The 24,626-nt window shown below is 40.8% G+C and overlaps 1 protein-coding gene and 1 long non-coding RNA gene across 2 annotated transcripts in view; one reads left to right on the top strand and one right to left on the bottom strand.

The window, feature by feature from the left end:
• The window catches only part of LOC133364524 (bifunctional heparan sulfate N-deacetylase/N-sulfotransferase 4), a 228,620-nt gene that overhangs the window by 110,273 nt on the left and 93,721 nt on the right, over positions 1 to 24,626 (bottom strand). Inside the window, exons 4-5 of the mRNA XM_061585276.1 lie at positions 12,994 to 13,179; positions 9,829 to 9,957 (exon numbers count right to left, since the gene is read on the bottom strand). Of these exons, the coding sequence (XP_061441260.1) occupies positions 9,829 to 9,957; positions 12,994 to 13,179 (315 nt within the window). The remainder of the gene's footprint in view (positions 1 to 9,828; positions 9,958 to 12,993; positions 13,180 to 24,626) is intronic.
• The window catches only part of LOC133364525 (uncharacterized), a 167,907-nt gene that overhangs the window by 101,823 nt on the left and 41,458 nt on the right, over positions 1 to 24,626 (top strand). The gene's annotated exons all lie outside the window — the stretch shown is intronic.

Genomic DNA, 24,626 nt, shown 5'->3' with positions numbered 1-24,626 from the left:
GGAAGGGAAGCGGAGGGGACTTTCAGTCAGGACCATCAGAGGTAAGCTCTCCGGTCTATCCTTCCTAGGGAAAGCACGGGGCTTCCAGGACTACTCCGGTGACTTTAGGGTCTGCCGGATGCTGGAGGGGTGGTCCCGTGAGTGCCCACACACACCTGATGCCCGTGCCCCCTTTTCCCCAGAGCTACTGTTGGGTCTGCAGGGACAGTGGAGGGTTCTATGTTCTTCCCATTTTGAGGCACTGCTATACCATGCTGCGGCCCTCACCTTGTTCTTTGGGGCCTTCCGAATAGGGGAGGTAGTGGCAGGTTATAAGACGGATGGCTCCCTCCGGGCCCTTCTGGTTTCTGATCTCAGCTGGGAGCCAGAGGGGGTCCGCCTGCGACTCAGGCAGTCAAAGACGGACCAACACCACAAGGGTCATCTGATTGTGTTATCCCCATGCCAACAGGAGGAACTCTGCCCGGTGAGGGCCCTGCACATCTTTCTGGCAGCCCGGGGGCTGCAGCCAGGGTACCTATTCAGGCATAGGGACCTCCAGCCCCTTACCAAGTATCAGTTTTGGTCGGTGACAAAGGCAGCACTCCATAGGCTAGGTGTGGATGCCCACAAGTTCGGGACACACTCCTTCCGGATAGGAGCAGCCTCCACGGCCACCCACCTGGGTTTTTCCAAGGGGCAGCTACAGGCAGTGGGCAGGTGGTCCTCGGATGCATATAAGACTTATGTTAGACCACTAACAGAGATGCAGGAGGCCAGCAGCTAATGGCAATTGTTGTCATTTTTGGCAGGCTGCTGGGAAAGATCGGAGCAAGTGAGCATCCTCCTCTGCGGTCACAGCATGATTTTCTGGGCAGGCCGCAGGGCGGTGAAGTCCCGCATTGGAACGCAGCTGGGGCTCAGTCAGTGGGCCTCAGTGCGGTGGCTTGGGCGCCGGGGGATGCGTTGGGACGGTCTCCTGCCTACCTTGTTCCAGTCGGCTGTGGACCGGGTGGTGCCCCAGGTGCTGGTCATCCACCTGGGAGGTAATGACTTGGGCCTGTTGAAGGGCAAGGCCCTGATCGAACAGGCATGTAGTGACCTCCAGGCCATTGCACTGCACTGGCCGGGGGTGCACTTGGTATGGTCTGACATCCTGCCGCGCAGGACGTGGAATTGTGCTGGTGACCCACGGGGAATGGGCAGGGCTCGGAAGAAGGTTAATAGACAGATTCAGAGGGCCATCAAAGGCCTGGGGGGTTCTGTCATACACCACCCAGAGATCAAGCACGATAGGCTGGAGTTGTTCAGGCCAGATGGCGTGCACTTGACTGACGTGGGCAATGACATCTTCCTGATGGACCTGCAGAGGGGTGTGCACCAGATTCTTATCAGGTGTGGGGTAAAGGGAGACTAAGCAGAGGCTTGTCCCCCTTTTGTGTGGGGGAAAGGTTAAAAGGGAAAGGGCAGCTAGGTGACACCTTTAGGCACCTTTGGGGGTGATTGGCGGTCCGGGAGCCTGCATCTCAGGGCTATACGGCCCGGGAGCAGAACACGGGCAGCTTTTGGGGCCAACATGCCTCATCCGCTCGGAGTTTCAGGGCTCCGGGGGGCGGTGATGCGGGTTGGACCCCCTACACATCTTCAGGGTGTGGCCAGAGCTGGGGCCTGGCACAGGGCAGCCCCAGGCTCAGGCAAGGTTTGGTTGCCCTATAGCTGCAAGCAGGCTTCGCCTGGATCAGCAGAATTCCCCCTCACTTGATTGTCCCTCTGCAGGTTCATTGGTTATAATTGACTCTGTTTTAATAAAGTGGCCCATGATTTAACCCAATGAATGGTGTCTGTGTTTATTTCGGCAATAAGCCGCAAACAGTAGCAAAAGACATACAGTACCACATACAGGCATACAGTATCACATGGTAAACACTCATTTGTATTACCCTTTTTTTAAACCATGACTGCTAGTTTAACAGACTTGCAAATCGGAGTTGGGCTAAATTGGCTTAAATGCCAAAGGTTTAACTAAACTGGAGACAATAGAGAAAACAGACCTGGGAAAGTCACTGAAATGCAAAATTTCCATTGGATAATAGGGAAGGAATTTGAAAGCAGTAGTAAATTTCACATAGGCAGCATTTTTATTTACACTCCATTTGGGAGATGTCATGCAGAGTTTAACTGGTTGTAATAGCAGTTTTGGAAGAATAGATAGTTCACTCGGTCCCCTTTTATATTTTGCACTGCTGATTCTTCAAAATTCTCTTAAGACAAAACTATAAATCAAGGCATTACTTTAGGCTTTGAAAACCTATATTCTAAATCATCCAACCCAGTAATTTTCCAGCACATGCTGGAGACAATGTAAAAGGCATGCCTGTTCATCGAACAGAATCACAACTTTTAAAACTCCACTGGGTACTATCCCAAACTCATTATATGTATTAGCCTAAAGGTAGTTGCCCAATGACCTGTTGCATTTATGTGTACTTTGTAAAGAAATCTATTGGATCAATACTTTTGTAACTGCAGAACATGCTGTCCTCCAGTGACAGATAATGGAATTTAACTTTGACAGTGTCTCAGGATATATTGCTCTGTGGGTCTCTATTCATGTCAAGTGTAATTCAGTCAGTTAAATTATCTACATAAATACCGACCTTCAGGAATAATATATGTTATCATCTGTGCATGCAACTCTAGGTTTCCCTATTTCTTTACTCTTAATGCACCATCATTTATTGAATACATTTTGTACTGTTATTTCTCTGGATAACTACAATATTATTCAATATCTGTCTCAATAAAATGTCAATTATACAACTATCATATTTCTATCTTCCAAGCTGAATGCTTTCTAGATTGCTGGTGAGAGTTACTAGCCTATACATCTCTTTCCAAATGACATTGCAATCAATTCTTAAATTATAAACCTACAACCAAATACCTGGCTACTTTATCTTAAACAGTATTTTATATCGAAAATACTCCTACTGGGAGGAAGGGTGGGATATAAATCTAATAAATAATAATTTCCTTGGCTTCTTTGGCTCTCTAATCCACTCCGCTGAATTTATTTTCTACTTCCCTCACAGAGTACGCACAGTTAGGGCTGTGCAACACCCTCCTTCTTCTCTCCCTGTGTGACCCCCATGCACCCCAGAGGGTTGCAGGAACTCCAGAACATATTTAGAGGGCATGCAGGAAGTGGAGAGGGAGAAGAAGTACTCTTGTTCTTCAAGCTGGGTGGCGCCAGTGACATCACCACCACCACTTAAAAAAGAGAGAAAGAGAGAGGGAAACAGGCAACATAAGGGCAGTTGCAAAGGAGGGCAGGGCTACTTTACCATTAAAGGTTTGTATAGAAGAAGGAATTGTGGCAATTACAACTAGTTACACAGCAAGAAATGTGCTAGCCAACACTCCCTCTTCTGCAAAACTATTAAAGGCAGAGGAGCCATGCTATCGTCCTGTGTGTTTGGTCACCCTATGGAAGGAGTCTCACTTTTAAGCCATCATGCAGATTGGGGTTGAATATGGGCTTTGGCTCAGAAAAAGTTGAAGGCTACTACTCTAAGCCTGCATTAACAGTTAACACATAGTGGGATGTATACAACAAACTTTCAGTTAGATACTATTTGGACAGGGGGAGAGTAACAAGCAGTAATACATAGTCTGGAATTGTAAAGTACAATTAAGTATGGATGGCTGCACATTAAATGTGGGGGGAAATTCATATTTATTATTTTGTGTTAAGGTTTAACCACGCCCACTTGCCCGACACCTCATGTTATATGGGCAGGTTTGGATGCTGCTACAAAGAAACAAAGTCCCCTGCAGTTTGGAATCTTCTGCAGAGGAAAAATGCTCAGTTTGCAGTAAGCAATTTGGATTCAAACTACTAGCTGCAAAAGTAGCATTTTCCTCCATGCAGACATCAGACTACAACGTAACTGCAGATCAGCTGCTGACTTGAGAGCATTTTCACTCATGAAGCTTAGCTTGTTTATTTCCCCTTAAATTTGTCTGTAATGAGAATATATACCCACTAGAATATACACTGGTGTTAAATATGGCTCTCTTCCACTTTTACCCTGCATTAATAGTGTCCATGAGTGGAGGGCCCAATTAGCACAAGGGAGAGACTTAAAGGCAGTTTTTAGCATCACAAGTGAAATTTTTATACCGTTGTGCTTAAAGCAAATCTAAGTTCAGATCTGATATTTTTACATGCAAGCAAGGCTACTTGATCTCAAATGGCCCATACCTGGCCTCCACTCAAGAAATAGAGGAGCAGATACGGATACATCAACATTCCTTGTGCAAAAAAATGCCTTCTATTCCCTTCAGCATATTTAGATTATTTGGCAACACGTAATTGAACATTTATACTGCATGAAGCGCTTGTGTTCCTGGCAACTGAAACTGCATTTTCCATAATGTAACAAGATCACTTCCCTTGCATCTGTACAGCTATGTATTAGTTAAACTGGAATGTAAATGAGTGCAAGTAACACATACATTGTCCTTTCTGGGGGGAAAGGAACCTAAATAATGCATAAAAGAGAATCAGGTCCATATAGTTTCACAGAGGCTAGGTTACAGATTCAGAAAATTAAAATTGTAATTTGCTGTTCATGAATATCGGCATGACCCAATGAAACAACTTTAACAGCAGCAGTGGTTTGCACCATGGCAGTGGAAGGGGAATCCAAGGCTTAAATCCTTAGCAGGCTCATTTGAAAATAATCTCCATGGAGACACATGAGATTTACGTTTAGGACTGGGGTATATAATTGGTAAAAGACACCCAGATCTTTATCATTAGCCATGACAATATGATTATTTCAAGAGACACCACACTCTTTAAGAATGTGGGTCCGCTTAAATGACCCTTAGGCACCATAGTGGAAAGCACTGCCTGGAGCTTGCCCTGCCCCACAAATGGCTACACAATTGCCCTTGCACAGAACATAAAATGTAATAGGAGAGGCAGTCATGAGTAAAGAAATAACGCACATAGCAGCCCCAGTGACCCCTTTTGCACTGTGTTGAGGCTTAGGATGAATCTTAGGTCTGGCATTAGGAAAGAGGGAGAGAAATTAAGACATCCCTTCATGCTTGCCTCCACCTAATTATGCATATGTATAACTACATCATGAACTGCTTCTTTACCCCAGACTTGTTCCATATGAACCATCTTGAAGAGCATATATATAATGTACTGCACAATGTATTAAACTCTGGGAGCAGTTGAGATTGACATATAAGTACAAAGAAATCTCATTAACCACCCAATGTGTATTCAAGTTTTGCAGACGAGCCGCTGAGAAATGTATTATTACTGGTCTGTTGTGTTTGGCTGTCATTTTCAAGTATACATGGCATGACATCACACTGTAGCTGGTACAGTGCAGCACATTATTTTATTCAACTGAATTTGGAAGGATAAGAATGGAAGATCAGCAACTAGCCCTTTCAACATGCTGTGGACTCTCCGTCCACATTTTGTATGTTGTGCTTCTTCTCATCACGTGATCCAAATGTCTTTAAAGCTGGGGTAGCCCATGGTTGGACCCTCCATTTTTATTTTATTTATTTATTGTGTGGACTTCAGTTCCCATAAGCCCTTACCATTTGCTGGCTGTGGAGTTAGAGTTCAGAAACATTGGGAGGGCACCAGGTTGGCTTCCCCTGTTTTAAAGGAAGGCATCAAAATAATGGCATAAACAGTTCCTTGTTCAGATGTGGTCAGTTATTTGGAACTGTGAAATATTATAAAATGACTATAGACAGTTCAAATTGAAGACCATAAAGTGATACCAAAAGGAACCAGGGGAAATGGGCAAGGAATGATTTTGCACAGAATGGCTGGCATGTATTTCATGCAAAGCATGGAAATTCCAATCAACAGGACAGACATTTTAAGTAAATAGGCATCACAGGGATTATTGTCTTCTAGGTTTCAAGTTACAATGCTTTGACTTCCTCAAGCAACTCAATGACATGCCTCCTCTTGGGTAAATTTACTGAAGACATGTCATGACAAGCATCCTACTGCTGTGCATACTGCCATGCAAGTTTCCTCTAGTAGGAAAAGTGTGAGTATTTTGTTTGACTCCAATAGGTATTTTCCTTTGGGGACTCAGGTGAGGTGCTGTCTCTCTTCCTGTGTGTGAAAGCTTACTCAAGGAGAAGCATTGCAAGGCCCCAGAGAGAGTCTGAAAGAACATGATACCGGCTTGGGCACCTTGCCGAAGCTAAGCAAGTCTGAGTCTAGCCACAGCCTGGATGGGAGACTGTTGTTGTAAGCTCCTGGGAGGAAAAGCAGGGTATTAACAAAATAAATAAACTTGCCATGTAAGAGCTTGCTGTTTGAAAAAAATTGTGATGATATACTTGAAATAGCGATCAATCTATGGCTTCAGATACGTTGTTACATAAAATAAGTAAAAATTCCAGTTTCAGAATTCAGAACTTACATAAACTTTAAGCTGTAATTTAGGGGAAATCATAAGAAGCTTAAATAGGAAGTGGAGGTACATGGGAAAGGATTAGAGTGAAGCGAAGGCTTGGTCAAGGAATGAACATTTTCTAATCAGTGTAGAGACAGTGATAAGCAATTTTGGAGACAGAAATAGCTTCTAAATGGTAAAAGCACAGTGAAGAACGAGCAGTTCTTTTTACACTGAAGCACAGGTCATTTTATACGTAACAATTCTTCAATAAAGTGTTCCATATATCTAAATCTTAATCTCTTTGAAGTCAGACCATACTTTATTTCTGAGGTCTAGAAGTCATCATTTTAATATCTAGGTGTCTAAAAATAGACTCCACAACACATAGCTAAATGATGACCTACTTTTATTTAAGCTAAATTTTTATCTATCCCAATAGTGTTTCTTGCACTTTAAAATAAAGTTACTGGATGCTATTAGCCTGAGCTACTGGAAATTGGACTCTCTTGTGGGACATAAGACACACTAAGTGTACTGAAAACAGTCCATGAATAGGGCAAGGCAGAAATAACAGATAAATACCATACTGGATGCCTTTATCTGTTTAACTATGTGGAGAACAGAAACAGCCAGCACAAGAAGTTAAAAGAGGCTGGGTCTAGAAAAATAATTATCAAAGGCTTACTATATCCATAGCTTTTAAATCTGTAATAATCAAGTAACAGGAATAAGCACGGGCAATTATGTTGCAGGATGTAATGAAGAAACAGCAGGCTCATTCACAAGCATCAGGGTTAGATGTGGAAGTACTTGATAAATTAGCAAATGAGAATTATCATATCATTCTTCTAAAATACAGTTGCTCAGCAACTATATTTATACATATTCATATATACATATATAAAAGACGACTCAACTATCATAACATTATATGGTATGTTTCAAGTATAAAAGAATGAGGGACGATGAGAACATATAAACATGGAGGTGAGATTGCTGACCAAATTCATGTACCTTCAAAGCAGGTCTACTGCACTTTAAAAGAACAAAGCAGCCAGCAGTGAACAATAAGGGTGAAGGCAAATAGGATTTCTTTGTCCCGGAGAAGCAAATATAGTTGTTGCTGGTTGGAAAAAAAGTGCAGACTGAAATAAAAAGAGGCATACAGATGACTTGAGATGACTAATCTCCTACAGAGAAGTAGCTACATAAACTGGCCTTTAGATCATTGGTCAGGCACTAAAGCCTAGGATAGCCACTTACAGCCACTCATTGTGGATAGCCATAAAAAGAGGAAAAGCATCATGAAAAAAGAGGCCAAAAGAGGAAGCAGATTTGTATACACTAATGTATATGTTTAGAAATCACTATAATTTAAAAAGAAATACAGCTGGCTGTCCAGGTGCTAAGTGTTGATGGGCAACTTCAAGATTTCTGCTCTCCCTTCCTATGGCTCTTTATCTTTAAACCCAACTTAGACTGCACAGCCTTTCAAAGAGATGGCTCCTTCAAGTAGGCAGACTTTCCCAACCTTTGGGTCCCCAGATGTTGTTGGACTACAAGTCCCATCAGCCCCTGCCAGCATGGCCAATGGTCAGGAATGATGGGAATTGTAATCCGGCAACATCTGGGGACCCAAAAGGTTGGGAAAGGGCTGAAATAGAGGATTGTAAAGTAGGATGCACAGCCATCTTAATAAAGCCCTCGAATGAAGCATGGACTATGTTATGGGAGCTGTTAGAAATTTGCTGGGAATAGTGAATTGGAAAGGTTGAATTAAAGATTAATTTGTTTTAACCTTTTTGTTCCAACTAACATTGTGCATTAACTGTCTGGGACAATGAAAGGTGCTCATCAAGAAGAACCATTCAAGAGGAAATCAGAAGTATATAGGGGTTAGAAAATAAAAACTGGATGAAGTCATAGAAGAAAGGATCATATATATATATGAAGTGCTATATCACAAAGTTTGGAAAAAGCCTGCTGTACCAGGATGTATAAAAATGGTGTGGTACTTGGAATATTACATGTTGCCAATGAGGGCTTTATTTTTAGTGGCATTATTGAAGGAATTTGTAAACACACAAGTTTGTAGTTGATCATATTAAGCTTGTTTGGTGAACAGTTTGTGGGACAATAAAGCAACCTTTTAACTGAAGTTAATTATCTCTTAATTAGCATTTATCTCAAGGCCATTCTGAAGTGAGCCTTTATTAGCTTATCATATTCCTTACTAGAGAAGCTGTGTGAATAATATATTAATGTGGGGATAGCTGCTAAGCAGAAAAGCAGCTGAAAACTTGGCTTGATCATAGGATGTATTGTACCTGCAGCCCTTGCTGTTTTCTATCTATCCTGTCACAACCTGCCTCTGAGCATTAGTAAGCAGCCCTTTTCATATACAATGTGATAACCTGATAACAGGCTACAGTGTATTAGATTTATTTATGTTATACTTTGCTAACCACAATGGATGAAAACACAGATCTATTCTGTTACTTTTATGGGCTGTTATGTTGGTGGATTCTGTAACAGGTCTACATTATTTTGAGGTTTCCTCCAGTCTTTCAGTTCCTAATAGCATTTCTGCTAAGGCTGATTTCCTCCAATGTAAATTTTAAGTATCTGGCCTTTATTCAGTTTAGGATGAAAGAATGGGCACTTCAGCAGGGTAGGAAAACTCACATTCATATTCAGATTATTTATGAATCATTTATGAACATATTATCAATTGGAAATGGAGAGAAAATACCAGCAAAAATACTGTAATGGTCCCCTGCTCTGTTAATGAGAGGAATTTAAATAAAATAAGTCCATGATTATGTAAATCTTTACATACCCAAATGAAGTATTTGAGTAGCAAAGAAGCTGAGGATGCAATCCTATGCACACTTACCTGGGAGTCAGACCTATAGACATGCACAGGATTACATTTAAGAGACTGATCTACATAACAGGAAGTCCCTGGTTTGAACGTCCTGCTGTGAACTCACTGGGCGGTTTTAGGCAAGACATACTTAGCTCAGCTCTACCACCCCACCCTGTATTTTCAAAAAAGGGAATAAAAATGCCAACATGGAATTCTTGTAGTGATTGCAACAAAACACATGTGGAATATTTTGAATAAGTGGCATATAAATACTACTATGTCATCCTCATATATTAAAATATGCCCAGTGTTGCAAAGTGCATCTTTTATTTATAAGGATATAGCTTCATTTACTTGTTATAAAATATAATACTGTACTGAATGCAACTGTTCCATATAGTTAAGCTAATATTAATCTGAGACCAGACTGATTTTATTTGTGCTTTGGAAAGAAATTATAATTGCTGCTCGTCCTCCCCCCTTTAATTTTACTATAATTGTAAAGCAACAAGCTGAAGTACATACGGGGTTGAGAAGGATGGTAAGAAACAGTTCGCCTCCTCGTATACTTTTGTCTAATTCTTGAGGCCCTCCAGGATATTCTTTGTAAAAAATTGTGTGGGTGAAAAGTCCACAAGTCTGCCGAGGGATTACCTGAGAATAAAGACAAAAAGATCTATAGAGACGTGTGTGCCTTTATGGTTCTTCCATTTCCTAGATCCCCTGATAACTGAACCTCTGCTTTTAAGTCAATGATTTATTTTTTCTCACATAAGAAATGGCCAGATCCAGTTGGGGGAATTGCTATAGCATGAGATACTAATTGCATAATCAGTTTCCTAAATTAATCAATTTCAATACTGGGCTGAATGTGCCCTGATATTCCAGCACAAAACTCTATGGAGACCAGCAAGCACTGCTTGGCACTATACCACTGATCTTGAATAAAATATTAATGTATTAATATATAGTTTCTAAGTCTGCAATATTTATTTGATTAATCAGTTAGGTCAATTGATTTGAAAACTGTTGATCAACTAAAACAGTGCCAGAGACTAATCAGGCGCTATATTATTATTTTGTATTAATTATTTTTAATATAAATACTTATATAAACTGTAGCTGGCAAGTTCAATCTTAGACGATGTCTTCCATTTGTCTCCCACAGAGGAATGAATGCCTTTTCTAAGATGGAATCTGCTGCAACCATGTATATGTATAATAAAAAAAAAAACTATAAACCTCTTCACATGTGACTTAGGCAAAGGGAACAAGTGTGACCAACAGGTCTGTGGAGCCATGAATTTAACTCCACCTCCAGTCATATGGTTCCTCCAGTTGCCTCACTGCTCCAGCATGTTAGGGACACACTTCCCTAACATGCTCCATGCATAGAGGCTCCTTGTGAAATTTGGACCTTGATTGCCCAGAGTTTTAAATTGAGGGGTGGAGGAGCCTCCATGTATACAGCAGGCTCCCTGCTCTAGAAGTTATGCTGCAACATGGTGGGAGTGGGAGGAGCTATGCAACTTGGTAGACAGGGCTAAATGCACAATTAGCAAACCCTTTCTCCATGCTTGCCCCATTCACGCAACTAACACCTGAAGAGGGCTTGTGTGAATATCCTTGTGTGAAAAACAGCCCTGCTGGGTTAGTCCAACAGTCAATTTAGCCCAACATCCCGTTTTCCTACATTGGCCAGTCAGATGCCTGTGGGAAGCTCACAAGCAGGACATGAAGGCAATGACTCTGTTCTGTTGTTGCTCCTAAGCAGCTGGTATTCAGTCAGTAGCATACCACTTCTAGTCTTGGCAGCTGCATATAGCCAGTGTGGTGTAATGGTGAGAATGTCAGACTGCGACCTAGAAAACCAGGGCCAAATCCAACTTGGCCATGAAGCTCGTTGGGTGACCTTGGGCCCCTCACTGTCTCTCAGTCTAACCTACCTCACAGGGTTGCTGTGAGGATAAAATTGAGAGGGAGAGAACCATGTTTCTATGTCACCTTGAGCTCCTTGGATGAAAGAAGGGATATAAATGTAATAATAATTAAAAATAAAATGTTGCCACCATGACTAATAGCCATTTATCCATGCATTTCTCCAAATCCCCTTTTAAAGCCATCTAAACTAGTGGCCATCACCACATACTGTGGCAGCATTTCCATAATGATGTTACAGCACAATACAGTCTAGTGTGAATCCACCCTGATCTCTAGTAGTTCATAGTGTTAGGGACACCGCAGAACAGATGGCCCGAGCATCCTAACAAGCAGCTCTTTGTATTTCTATTTTCCATTGTATGCAGTTCTTTTTCAAAGCGATTACACTATTGGCCTTTACCACTTCTGCAAGCAATCACAAGGAATGTAAATATGAGTTGCTTTGTATGAGAAGAAAATCCTCTCCACATCTGCAGAAAGGCTTGAAACCATCTCTTTGATTCAAAACTTTCACTCTCATGAAGTGTTTTAGGAAGTATTAGTGTGTGTTAGTATTAGTGTGGCCCCAACTTTCTCAATTTCAGAAATCAATAAAGGGCTCAAAAGAAATATGGATAATCATGAAATCTGTTTGATAGTGAGATACAGTAAAATCTACACCTAACTAAACATCTTGAACCAGTTTTTCTATTGAAACAGTATTGATGGACGGTAGTAAATGTTTCTGATTCCCATCTGCCTAAAATTTCCTTGACATTTGGAGATAATGTTCATTTTTGTGCCTTTAGCTCCAATCTGTTCCCTCTTGCTGCCTTGCTTACTACAGATGCCAAATAACCAGAGCTTTTTCTATCAGTGATGAGCCAAGTTAATCCTATATAGACATGACCTTGGACCAACAGCTTTGACCTCATGACATTTAGTGGAAAATATAAACAGCTGTGTGCTCTGTACATTGGCTGAGAATTGCTTCACTTTTTCTGCTATGGTGACTGCTGCTTTTACCATGTCACAACATACTGGCAGGAGAAACTGCAGGCCCATCTGAGTTTGTTGACAACATGGATTAAGTGTGTTGTAATCCTATACAGAGGTGCAGCCAGAGGAATAGCTGTACGTTCTATCTCCAAGGCATAATCATGCCTGCTGTCTGCTTCTTTACAAAGCATTAAATAAGATTTAAGATCTTATGCATAAATAATCAGTATTTTGGACATAGTTAGACCTACATAAAGTGATTTATTCAATCGAATGAAAAATACTTGCACTATTAATTAAAGGATCTTACAGTTTTGATATTTTCTTCAAGCTCTTCCAGCTTCCAGTGAAAGACTGTGAGGAAATTGAACCTCCAATCTGGGCTTCAAGTCTGGCACAGTTTCTTAAATTTTCTGTGACACTGATGGTTTTTAAAGATCATTTTTAAAACTCCAGAGAGCCAGTATGGTGTAGCGGTTAGAGTGTTGGACTACGACCTGGGAGACCAGGGTTCAAATTCCCATACAGCCGTGAAGCTCACTGGGTGACCTTGGGCCAGTCACTGCCTCTCAGCCTCAGAGGAAGGCAATGGTGAACCACCTCTGAATACTGCTTACCATGAAAACCCTATTCATAGGGTCGCCATAAGTCGGAATCGACTTGAAGGCAGTCTATTTGCACTATATTAAAACTCCAAGCAATGTGGATAATAGCACAGCTTTAGCTATTTTTGCTGAGATACAATTATGAAGTAATGGAAATGCAATGTACCATGATGCCATTGTGGATGAAGCCCCGTCTGTACCGTGCAGGTTTCAGATGAGGGTACTCTTCAGTGCTGGTAACTTTAATACCCCAGACTTTCTTCCAGGCTTCATAAAGCTGAATATGAACAGGGTAGACACCGGAATGGTGTGGAGCCACTGCATAGCCCATGTCAGTTGGAATACCATGTTCCTGGGGGGTAGGAAATGAAGAAAATGACATAACACCCTATAGGAGATATATAAAATCAACAAGTTTATGATGAGAAGTTAGAGCAATAGGCTGGAGCTGCTATCTGTGGTCAATGATGTGTAAGTATTCGTAGGATGAGCAGCAATCCTGCTTCCAAACGACAACTCTTTGGGGAAAACGCACATCTCTAGTCTTACTTATTTTGTCCAACGTCTTCTCAATCATTTGCTAGTAGTGCATTTTTCAAATTAAAGGAAAGTTCTGTAGCAGGAGGAGGAAGTATAGGTATAAGTGTTATCCAAGGTCTCCGCAACTGCCCTACAGACTTTGTTCAAAGCCCCTTTCACTATATAGTATCAAATGTCATGCTAACTGACTCACAAAAGTCAGTGTGTATTCTGATCTTCAATTTTGCCAATACAATATCTATATTTTGTCTGCCTTCCACGGGTTCTGCAAGTCCCATAAAGCACTTGAGACACAGAAAAGACAAGACTGAGATAAGATATGACAGCACTCTTCAAGTACTTGAAAGGTTGTCACACAGAGGGCCAGGATCTCTTTTTGACCACCCGATGCAGGACACAGAATAATGGGCACTAATTACAGGAAGCCAGATTTCAATTGAACATCAGGAAAAACTTCCCAACTGTTTGAGTGGTACAACAATGGAACCAATTACCTAGGGAGGTGGTGAGCTCTTCAGCACTGGAGGCATTCAAGAAGCAGCTGGACAGTCCCCAGTTGGGTATGCTTTAATTTGGATTCCTGCATTGAGCAGGGGGTTGGATTTGATGGCCTTATAGGCCCCTTCCAACTCTACAATTCTGTGATCCATACAAGTAGTTTGTCTTTTTGGAAGTGCAAACTTTTGCAGAGAGAACTTCAAAAAACACCTGCCTGGTATACCTTATAATACACACACACGAAATTTTTTGTCACTCCTAGTGTCTGTGCCCGCCTCCTCTTTCTTTACTATAGAAAGCATCAGCATACAACTAAGTAATCATAAACCTCATAAACCTCATAATGCAACTTCTTTAATTTTTGTTCTGAATATCTACTCCAGAGAAAGAATGCTGTGCTGTGTGAAAATGTGGTCTCTTGCCTCTTTAAAGAAACTGCTCCAATATACTTTAGAATATTCTTCTTCTATATGCTGTAAAAATGACTTTCCCCCCTCCTTCACCTTTACTTGATCCTTATTCTGGACTTTGCTCTGAGCTCATAACCACTGCTGACTCACTTTGACTCGTTAAAAATAAATTTTAAAACATCAGGCTTTTGATGTGAAAGCCCCAGCTCCTAGGCATAGCCTTGGGGAATAGCTCCATCAGCACCCACCAGTGGCTTGATAAGAAGTGTCTAGTTTGGGGGCTTGCCCAGGGCTAGAAGATTGTCATGTCTAATTTAAAGCAAACTATTTTGCCTGAGGCAGGTACATAGTGTCTGAATCCAACTTGCTTCTTTAGAATTCCTTAAGTCCCAGCGTGGGACTTAAGGCTGAATCCCCCTTGCCCAACTGAGCACCCCACACTACCCTTGGGCACTGGTGTTCTAGAAGCACTGTTCTGTGCTTAAAAAAGAACAACCTTGTACAGCCGCATTCTGTGATCACAGAATTGGTGCACCCTGTTATTTGACAATATAGACAGAACGACTTACTGGAATGTTCCTTTCTTCATTTGAAATGCCAACAAAAATGCATATGACAAAAATCAGTAGATCCATGTCAAGCAGCAAAAGGTGTTAATTATTATAACCCTTGGAAATGTCAATTAAAATAGCTGTCATGTTCTTTTTGTTTTAAGACATACTGGGGGAAATTTACATCAAGGTTTTGTAGCAAAACATTGCCCAAAACTGAATGAACAAACAGAACAGCTCCATTTATGTATAAGATTGATAAGTAAGGATAAAATCAAAGAAGGTGGACAGAAGGTAACATATTATTGAAAGAAAATTTAATATCCTTTTCTTTATAGTTGCTGTAGATGAAATTCAATATGCAATACATTGATGTTTTTTTCTGAACCCCCCCTTCCCACAATATTTTATATTTCATACTGAAAATGTAAAGTGAACAATGGATATTTGATGCATGGTCGCTGTAAAACCCTGGAGTTCTTACATAAGGTTGAATGATCTGTTCAAGCATCAGTAAATTTTCACATTGTACATTTCACTGTGTCTGCTATAAGCCAAAATCATAGTAATCTCCTGTTTTCACAAGTGCTAAAAGTGTAATATCTGTCCCTGCAAAATGAATAGTTTATTCTTAACCCTTCTGGCTTTAGAGTTGGTATTTATGGATAATGTAAAGAGATTCCCTTTTACATATGGATATTCTTTCTAAAAAAATGAAATGGTACTAGTTGTTTCATCTCAATACTCCAGTGCATTAGTCTGAATGCTTAAATGAGTACCTTCAAACTTGCTGGGCACATTCCTTGCATCAAAGGCTTTAACAAATGCTTTTAGCATGATGATGATGACTGAAGACAACAGAGTAGTTTTCATGACACTTATTAGTAATGCATAAAAATGTTACATTATATGGAACAAGGCCAAATCAGAGACAATGGAAAAATACAAGAATAGTAATATGCCTGTTCTCTTATCAGCAACTAAATTTGTTTGGTGCGTTTTAATGTGGGTTAATATAAGGAGAGCTCAGTTTGAGCCAGATCTTGTGAGTTTTCAAAGCCAGGGCCCATCCATGGAAAATGGCAAAGTGTAACAAGGAGATTTCTTCTGAACATATGCGAAGTCCCTTATTAGGGTGGCCACTTACACATTGTCAAAAAAAGAAGAAATACATCATGAAAAAGGGACACATATTTGCAAAAACTTGTACATGTTAATTTATATGTGCAAATTTAGAAATGATTATTATAATTTAAATAGGACTACAATGCATCTTGCCATAGTGAAAACAACTGTAACTAGGTGACATTTGTGATGTACAATCTGTTGTTCAGTTGCTAACTAATGGCTGATGGGCAACTTCAAGGCCCTTGCTTTCCCTTCCTATGGTTCTTTAAAACACACTTGGGCAGAACAGCCCTTCAAATAAGAGTTCTGTATAGTAGGCCATATGGCCATCTCATACCTTTCCCTTGTTGCTGAATAAGCCTAAACAGCCTTATCACATGGCAAGAGAGCCTCCAACTTTTGGTTTTTTAAAAAGTTGGTATTGGAACTGGGGCAGAACCTGAGTGTACAGGACTGGAGTCAGAGCAAAAACTGGCAGGTCATAAGCAGAGCTGGTGGAACATGTCAGCATGCAGTGGCAGGGCCAATAACAGAAAAAGGGTTGTTGGGCTGGTTCTCATTCCTAAGATTGTCATCAATTTACATAAGACAACTGGCCTGGCCTCTTTCTATATCCTTAACCATGGTTTGATCTGGGGGGGAAATCAGCAAATGAAACTTTTTGTGGCATGGAGATAGGCATTAACTGTGTCACAACTGTCTGTATTTATGAGAGACAGTCCCTATTTTCTGGTAAAACACTGTCCCCATTTTTATCTCAGGGGGGTTAAGTCCAAAGGGTTCTGTGAAATATACTCCAGAGTAAGTGTGCAAAATGATTACTGTTACTGGGATGAACACAACACCACCTGTTTTTGTTTACCAAAAGCTGCAATTCTGTGCACAGTTGGGGGCCAAACTAGAGGTGATGTTAAATGTGTGGCTGCATTTAATGTGTCTAGGTTTCATCTTCTTCTAAGTAACAGCATGGGGAGCAGGTTGGGATCAGGACCACAGCACGCAGGCAAGAAGGGTCAACCATTTCCTCTGCCAGCATCACAGTGTAAATTCCCCCCCCCAAAAAAAATTGTTCACCCTTAGGAGGGAAGCTTTATTATTATTATTATTATTATTATTTGATATAACACTACAACTCTGCAACAGATTGAGTAGTATACTTATTTAAAGACAGTGGATAATTTTGGTAATCTTTCTTTCTTTTACTTTCAGAGGATAGTCCAAACATTGAGGCTTCATGTCCATTAGTTGAAGAAGAGCTATTTAGATTTGCTCTTAAACAGTCCAGATCTGTGTCTATGCATCTGCTATGCTCCTTTGTTGGTATGCACAATACATTTGTTCCAGTGAGTGTCCATGTGCTTTTCTTTCAGTATCCTGAGCTTCTCTATCAGTGTAATTTGCCATAAGCTGCCGTACCAATAGTTCAAATTTGCCCTTTTCAGGTTTTCCTAGTGAAATGCCACTGTATATCTTGCTGCAAATAACATGTGACTAATTAAAGTTTTAAAATGTACATTTTCATATGCTTCAGGAGAGATTTAATAAGGCCACATTTTTTTTATAATATGGGTACCAATTATATTGTCTATTTCCAGAAAAAATGTCTCAACATTTTACTACTTTACTATCCCAGATGTAAATATGTTCTCTTTTCTTTACAATCTCCCCAGCACCATGCTGAGAGTGTGGGACTGATGTATGACATGCTGACAATCATGCTAATGGAAGGGGCTAATAGCACCTTGGGGCTACTAGTATCAGGAGCATGTAGGGGAGTTAACCCTTTCTCCATACACATCATGGTTCCTATCGTGTTTGCCTTCATGATTGTTATTTTGTTACAAAACAAAAAAAACTAGACATTAAATTCAGTTACATATTTGATGCTATATCTAGTTTGAATAATCTGTAAATTGTAGAAAGGGCTTACAAAAAGCAGCCATGGACCATTCGAGCCTCTGCGCTTGTACTTGGGGACTCCAGCATTGAAGACTAGCTGAAAACTTATAAAACCATCTTGTGATGGTTGCTACTTGAGCAGATATGCTCTGGACAGACCATAATAAAACCTTTATTTTTGCTCCCTCTCCACAAACCCAGGATGCAAATTAAGAGTAAACCAAAAATGGCAAAGTTGGGTTTCCTTTTAAAGCAGTCTTCACCAACCTGGTGCCCTCCAGATGTTTTGGACTAAAAACTAAGGCTGAAGGGATCTGTGGTCCAAAACATCTGGAGGACACCAAGTTGGCAAACGCTGTTCTGATTATATGTTGGCTGGGGTTCTACACAGAACTGGACCATAGTAGGATTGTTTTGTGATGAAGGGCAGTTTCCTGGGAATAATTTCAGAACAGAACTTAAATACAAATACCTTAATTTTTGTACAATTATTTATTTGTATTATATGTTGTTTTAAACTTTTATAGAATTTAAAAATAAGGTTCTAGTAACTGTCAGTTATCTCAGTGCCTTTATACCATGAATAGGGAACATGTAGCCCACCCCCAGAAGCTGTTGGACTCCAACTCCTATCTGACCATCCAGCAAAGAATACTCAGGGATTATGTATGGAGAGCCACAAATTCCCTATCCCTGCTTTACGCTGAATTGGAAGGTGGGAGCAAGTTTACTTCTGAGTGCACAGTTGAGTAGAATGTTTTTATCTTCTTAAGTACAAGGTCTGGAGACTTTTAAAAATGATAGCTGTAAATTCAGGGAATGGTCTGGATTGAAATATCCTTGAGAAGGGGCTGACCCCCAAAGCCCTACTCTTTATGTGGTTACATTCCTGAAATAGATGTCTGTTTTAGTATAGCAAATCCAATGATTCCAACAGTGTGAGAAATAAAACCATTTCTTCCTCTGTTGGAGCAGCAAGGCTAGATGAAGAAGTGATCCCTGCTGAATTGCTTTCAATCTTGTCAAAAGGGGAGAGGTGATATGTTGGCTCTCAGCACTTTCTAAACTGTCACCTTGCTGAATTAAAAGATTTACATAAGCTCTTATCTACTTTTAGTGCTGGGACATTTTTTCTAGTATTATTGTTCAGGCAGGCTGAGACTTCCCCTGGGAGATTATTTTTACTGTGTCAGCCTAATGCATTATTTTATTTTTGTAAAGTTTCATCCCCCCCCCTTTTGGTGAATATACCAACAAGCCTTCAAGTTTTCGGTATTTTAAAGTATTACATTTTTATCCTGCTGTGTGCAATCGAAGACAACAGCTTTTCTATGTAATTACTAATGATTATGTGGCATGTGAACATTCCGGCCACTATCCACTTTCAACTGAAATCAACTGGGAGGGGCTCTCATTAATTTTCATGGAGCTAGATTGCATGATGCCTGACTGCAAGAAAGCACTGAGGGTGCATTTTGGATATGGGCCCCAGAACCATGAGAAGGAAATCAGAGCATTGGTGAGGCTCTTCTTATCAAATTCTAAGGGTGCAAGTTGAGGTTTTGGAGGGGAGGGATAGGGGAAGACAAAGAATTCAGAAGCATATAGCAGGCAGGTCTAAAAACAAGAGCCAAAGGCAAACTTAAGTTTAATTTTTTTAATAAAAGCAGTACATTTTAAGAACATGTTCTCATATTACCATGTTTTACTTCAAACTATCTAGACACAAAAGTTTCCCAAAATCCCAGGGGAGATGACCACTCTCCATGCTATTTTGCAAGTCTGCCATTTGAAAAAAGGAAGCAAAGGTCCGATTGCGCTTGCTTAATTTCCTTTGAGTATGTGACACAGTTGTTTCAGGCCTATGGCTTTTAGAGCCTGGCACAAAATTGCTAAGATAGCTCCCATCCCCAGATAAATAAATAAATAAAATAATTCATGAAGATATGAGTAGACTTTATCCAACTGAATGTTCTATTCCCCCCTCCCCAATAACTGGCTATTTAGACACCCACCTGTTCTACTTAAACAGAAACACATTTTCCATCAGTTACTCAGAAGACATACACACATACACAATGGATATGGGCACCCATGATTTTGGAGTAATTAATATTTCAGTAACAGACTTAGTACACACACACACACACACACACACACACACACACACACACACACACTATTAACTGAATTCAGACTCACCTTTAAAGATTTATATATCTGGTTATGCTTGCTTTCTCCCCCTCCCCCCTTAATAAATCCTGCTTATTTTCCTATTTTTAAAAGAGCCAGTGTGGCGTAGTGGTTAGAGTGTTGGACTATGACCTGGGAGACCAGGGTCTGAATCCCCACACAGCCATGAAGCTCACTGGGTGACCTTGGGCCTGTCACTGCCTCTCAGCCTCAGAGGAAGGCAATGGTAAACCCCCTCTTAATACTGCTTACCATGAAAACCCTATTCAGAGGGTCACCATAAGTTGAGATCGACTTGAAGGCAGTTCATTTCCATTTTTTTCCATTTTCATATTTATTAAGTTGCCTACTGGCCTTTCCCTATATCCTTTCCCACTTAAGGCATGTCTCTAAATTTAACAAAATTAGGAGGATATGATTTAGAGAAAGAGATTCATGTCCTGCCCCAGGTGTCTACTGCTACACAGACCTGGGCTGCAAAGCAGGGGTAGGCCTCAGCAGCCATTGTCACTCCTTGATTGTGGAGCAGCTGCTGGATCGAATGCTGGGAGGGCAAAAGGCTGCTGTTACTGCTATGAATCTCCTCAGAAACTCCCCTAGACTCCCCTCAGCCAAATCCTCTGAATCAGCGACCTTCAATAGCGTCTGTCATGAACCACCCTGTTCAGATCTTATAAGTTCAGGTCTGTGGCTTCCTTTATAGAATCAATCCATCTCTTGTTTGGCCTTCCTCTTTTTCTATTCTGTTTTTCCCAGCATTACTGTCTTTTCTAGTGAATCCTGTCTTCTCATCATGTGTTCAAAGTATTATAACCTCAATTTCATCATTTTAGCTTCTAATGATAGTTCTGGTTTAATTTCTTCTAACACCCAATTATTGGTCTTTTTCACAGTCCATGGTATGCAGAAAGGCCTCCTCCAACACCACATTTCAAATGAGTTGATTTTTCTCTTATCCACTTTTTTCACTGTCCAACTTTCACATCCATACATACAGATTGGGAATACCAGGGTCTGAATGATCCTGACTTTAGTGTTCAGTGATACATCTTTGCATTTGAGGACCTTTTCTAGTTCTCTCATAGCTGCCCTCCCCAGTCCTAGCCATCTTCTGATTTCTTGACTATTGTCTCCATTTTGGTTAATGACTGTGCCAAGGTATTGATAATCCTTGACAAGTTCAATGTCCTCATTGTCACCTTTAAAGTTACATAAATCTTCAGTTGTCGTTACTTTAGTCTTCTTGACGTTCAGCTGTAGTCCTGCTTTTGTGCTTTCTTCTTTAACATTCATCAGCATTCAATTCATTCAGTTTCAAGTCATTACTGGTTTCTGCTAATAGTATGGTATCGTCTGCATATCTTAAATTATTGATATTTCTCCCACCAGTTTTCATACCTCCTTCATCTTGGGCCAATCCCGCTTTCCATATGATATGTTCTGCATAAATTAAACAAATAGGGTGATAAAATACACCCCTATCTCACACCCTTTCTGATTGGGAACCAATTGGTTTCTCCAAATTTTGTTTTTACAGTAGCCTCTTGTCCAGAGTACAGGTTGCACATCAGGACAATCAGATGCTGTGGCACCCCCATTTCTTTTAAAGCATTCCATGGTTTTTCATGATCCACACAGTCAAAGATCATGTTCCAGGGTTTAGCCCAAATTGCTTCAGCACCTTGGACAGCTCCTTGAAAGTTCAGATTCATTGCATAATTGACATTGTATGAAATACCTTGCAGCCCCACAATCTATTTTTGTCTGACACTTTTTTCCCCCTAGCAGGTGTTGCTAAATATTTTATCTGTGAAGGGTGATTTTACCTGGGATCTCTTCCACTGCTGCTTATTTATTTTTTTAAAAAAACCCATTGTGCATTATATGTATTGTTTCATTTAAAAAAAATATTTATTTTTATTATATAGCAATTTTAAATTGTTGTGAGTCATCTACAGTGGTGCATGGGGACTAATAAAATGTAAACAATCCATCAACATTGGGCAGCATGTTGGACTACTAGATGAGCTCCAAGGCCCCTTCTTACTCTTTAATTCTTAGGTCAGGATGGCAGTCTGTGCTCAACATGGCTAAAATCTGATTCAGATGTCTTGTCCTTCCTAGTATATTCTGTTGTGTTAGCCTGAGGCTTGTTCAGGAAGCATCACATGGCAGAGAGAAACATGAGGATTATTTTATGTTAGCTCTGGGACTTATGATGCTCCTTACAGCAAATGTTTATAGCACTGCAAGCAGATGAGAAAAATCATGGGAACTGTAAAACAGAACCTATGGCATTGGGCAGTATATAAATATTGTAAATACATTTTAAAGTACTCAGAAACCCTAAATTATATTTCATTTCTTTGTGGACTTTGGTAAAAGGGTGTCTTGGGCTTGCTCTGTTTTCAAGTTAACTGTCAGAAATAGTTTAACCAGAGGGCTTTAAAAAAAAAAGTCAGTGATCAGTTTCTAATGCACCCTTCAGTTTAGTAAGAGTTATTTCAGAAATCTAGGACTGTAGCTGCCTTTAAGAGTAAGTTGGAAGATGAGAGCAACATGCCAGACTCATTAGGGAATGAAGTCTATGGGTTCAGAGCCAAGATGAAGAAAGTTGTGTGTGTGTGGGGGGGGATACTCAGTGCAATGGATTGATCAGGGACACTTCCAAAGGATCTTCAGTTCAGTTCCATTCGTTTGTTTTGGCTACTTGCTATAGCTAAAAGTTATGAACAAAGCTGATTAAACAATATGAAGAACCAGTCAATAACATACACTGCAACACTACAAAATGCACAACAAGGAGTTTGAGAGCTATTCAATGACACTGAACAAAATAGCCAACTCCTAAAATAACGTATACCAAATGCCGACAAATACAGGCTTAAAATAGCTGCTTAAGCTCAGCCTATGTACTCTTCCCCTGCTTAAAAAAGAGAAGAAACAAAGCAGTGGGCATAGTTCTTCCACAACAAAGCTACATCCTCCTCCACTATGAGAAAATGAGGAAATAAATAAATAGAAAGGTAGATAGGCAAGCAGAACTTGCAACAAAATGTTGCAGTGTTCAGTGCTCCTGTTTAGGTTTTTAGCCAGCCAGCCAGCCATAACCTCTTTCAAAATACACCATTACATTCTCCCTCCTTCCTGGTTTTCTGTTTTCCCTACTTTCAACAGTTACTCAGCATTTAGTGGCAACTAATGATGCTCAATCCTTCTTTGACTGTTTTAGGAATCCCCCCATTTTTAAAAGAAGGGGGGGTTGTACTTCAAATCTAGAGGTTCCCTCAAGCCTGCTGATCTCTCCCTCTTGTGGATAACAACATAATGATCAGTACTCAGAGAATGAGTTCACTCCCTGGAAAGAGAGGAGACCTGCCAGATCATCTCTGCAGGATCCTCCCCCACTGACTGGCAAACTTCTAGGTGGGAGAGATAAATTTCCAGGCTGACAGGACAGATTTCTGGGTTAGGGAGGGGGATCATGTACCTGGGAGAATAAACACTGGACAGCTTGGGGGCAGGAAAAGGGAGCCCAATTCCTATGATCTTGGGTAAGGGGAGGTATGACATTAGATCAAGGGTGAACAAGTTGAGGGGAACTGTATCCAAATGGTTGTAGTCTGGACTATGGCACACATAGTTATAGGCTGTGTATGTTACAAGCCTTTTTCCAGCCGAATATTTGGTGCAGTCTGCTGGTGCTGCTTGTAAATGCCAGGTCAGTCCATAATAAGATCTGTATCATCCATGATTTATTCGGGGATGAGGATGCCAACCTGGTGTGTATAACTGAGACCTGGGTGAGGAAGCAGGGAGGGGTTGGCCTCTCCCAGTTGTGCCCACCTGGGTTCTTGGTTCAGCACCAGGGTAGGCTTGAGGGTCTGAGGGGGAGGCTTCTATGGTCTGTAGAGATATCATCTTGCACTGCAGGATCCCTGTACACCTGAGTACTAATCTAGATTGTTTGTACCTTGTGTTAGGCCAGCAGGACAGATTGTGGATTCTGTTGATATACCATCCCACTGTCCAACAGTCTTCCTACCTGATCTAATAGACATAATCTTGGACATGGTTCTGAGAATCCCCAAACTGGGAATCCTGGGAGATATCAACATTTATGACAAGGCCATTTTGACTAGGGCGGCTTAGGACTTCACGGTCTCCATGACAACAAAGGGGCAATCCAACATGTCATTGGGCCAATGCATGAAGCTGGGACATTCTGGATTTGGTTTTCTTAGTCAGGCAGGGAGAGAGTGATCTGAAAGTGGGAAACATTAAAAGAGTCCCCGTGTCATAATCAGATCACCTCCTGGTGAGTTGTAGACTTGCAGTGGCCTTTTCCCTTTGTAGGGCTGTGGAAGCTATTAAGATGGTCTGCCCACAGAGACTTATAGATCCAATTGGTTTTCAAAGTCTCTAAGGAGTTTTCTGGTTGGCATGGTTAGCTCTTCTGGCAAAGCCCGGGTCAATCTGTGACATGCAGAGATGTCCTGGGTGGTTAACTCAATTGTACCTAAGTGTCCTCTCCCAACTAGCAGAGCTCAGAAAACTCTGTAGTATACCCTGGATCTAAG

The sequence above is a fragment of the Rhineura floridana genome, chromosome 9 (assembly GCF_030035675.1).
Source record: "Rhineura floridana isolate rRhiFlo1 chromosome 9, rRhiFlo1.hap2, whole genome shotgun sequence".
Classification (NCBI taxonomy): Eukaryota; Metazoa; Chordata; class Lepidosauria; order Squamata; family Rhineuridae; genus Rhineura; species Rhineura floridana.
This window is presented reverse-complemented; position numbering and strand designations above follow the sequence as displayed.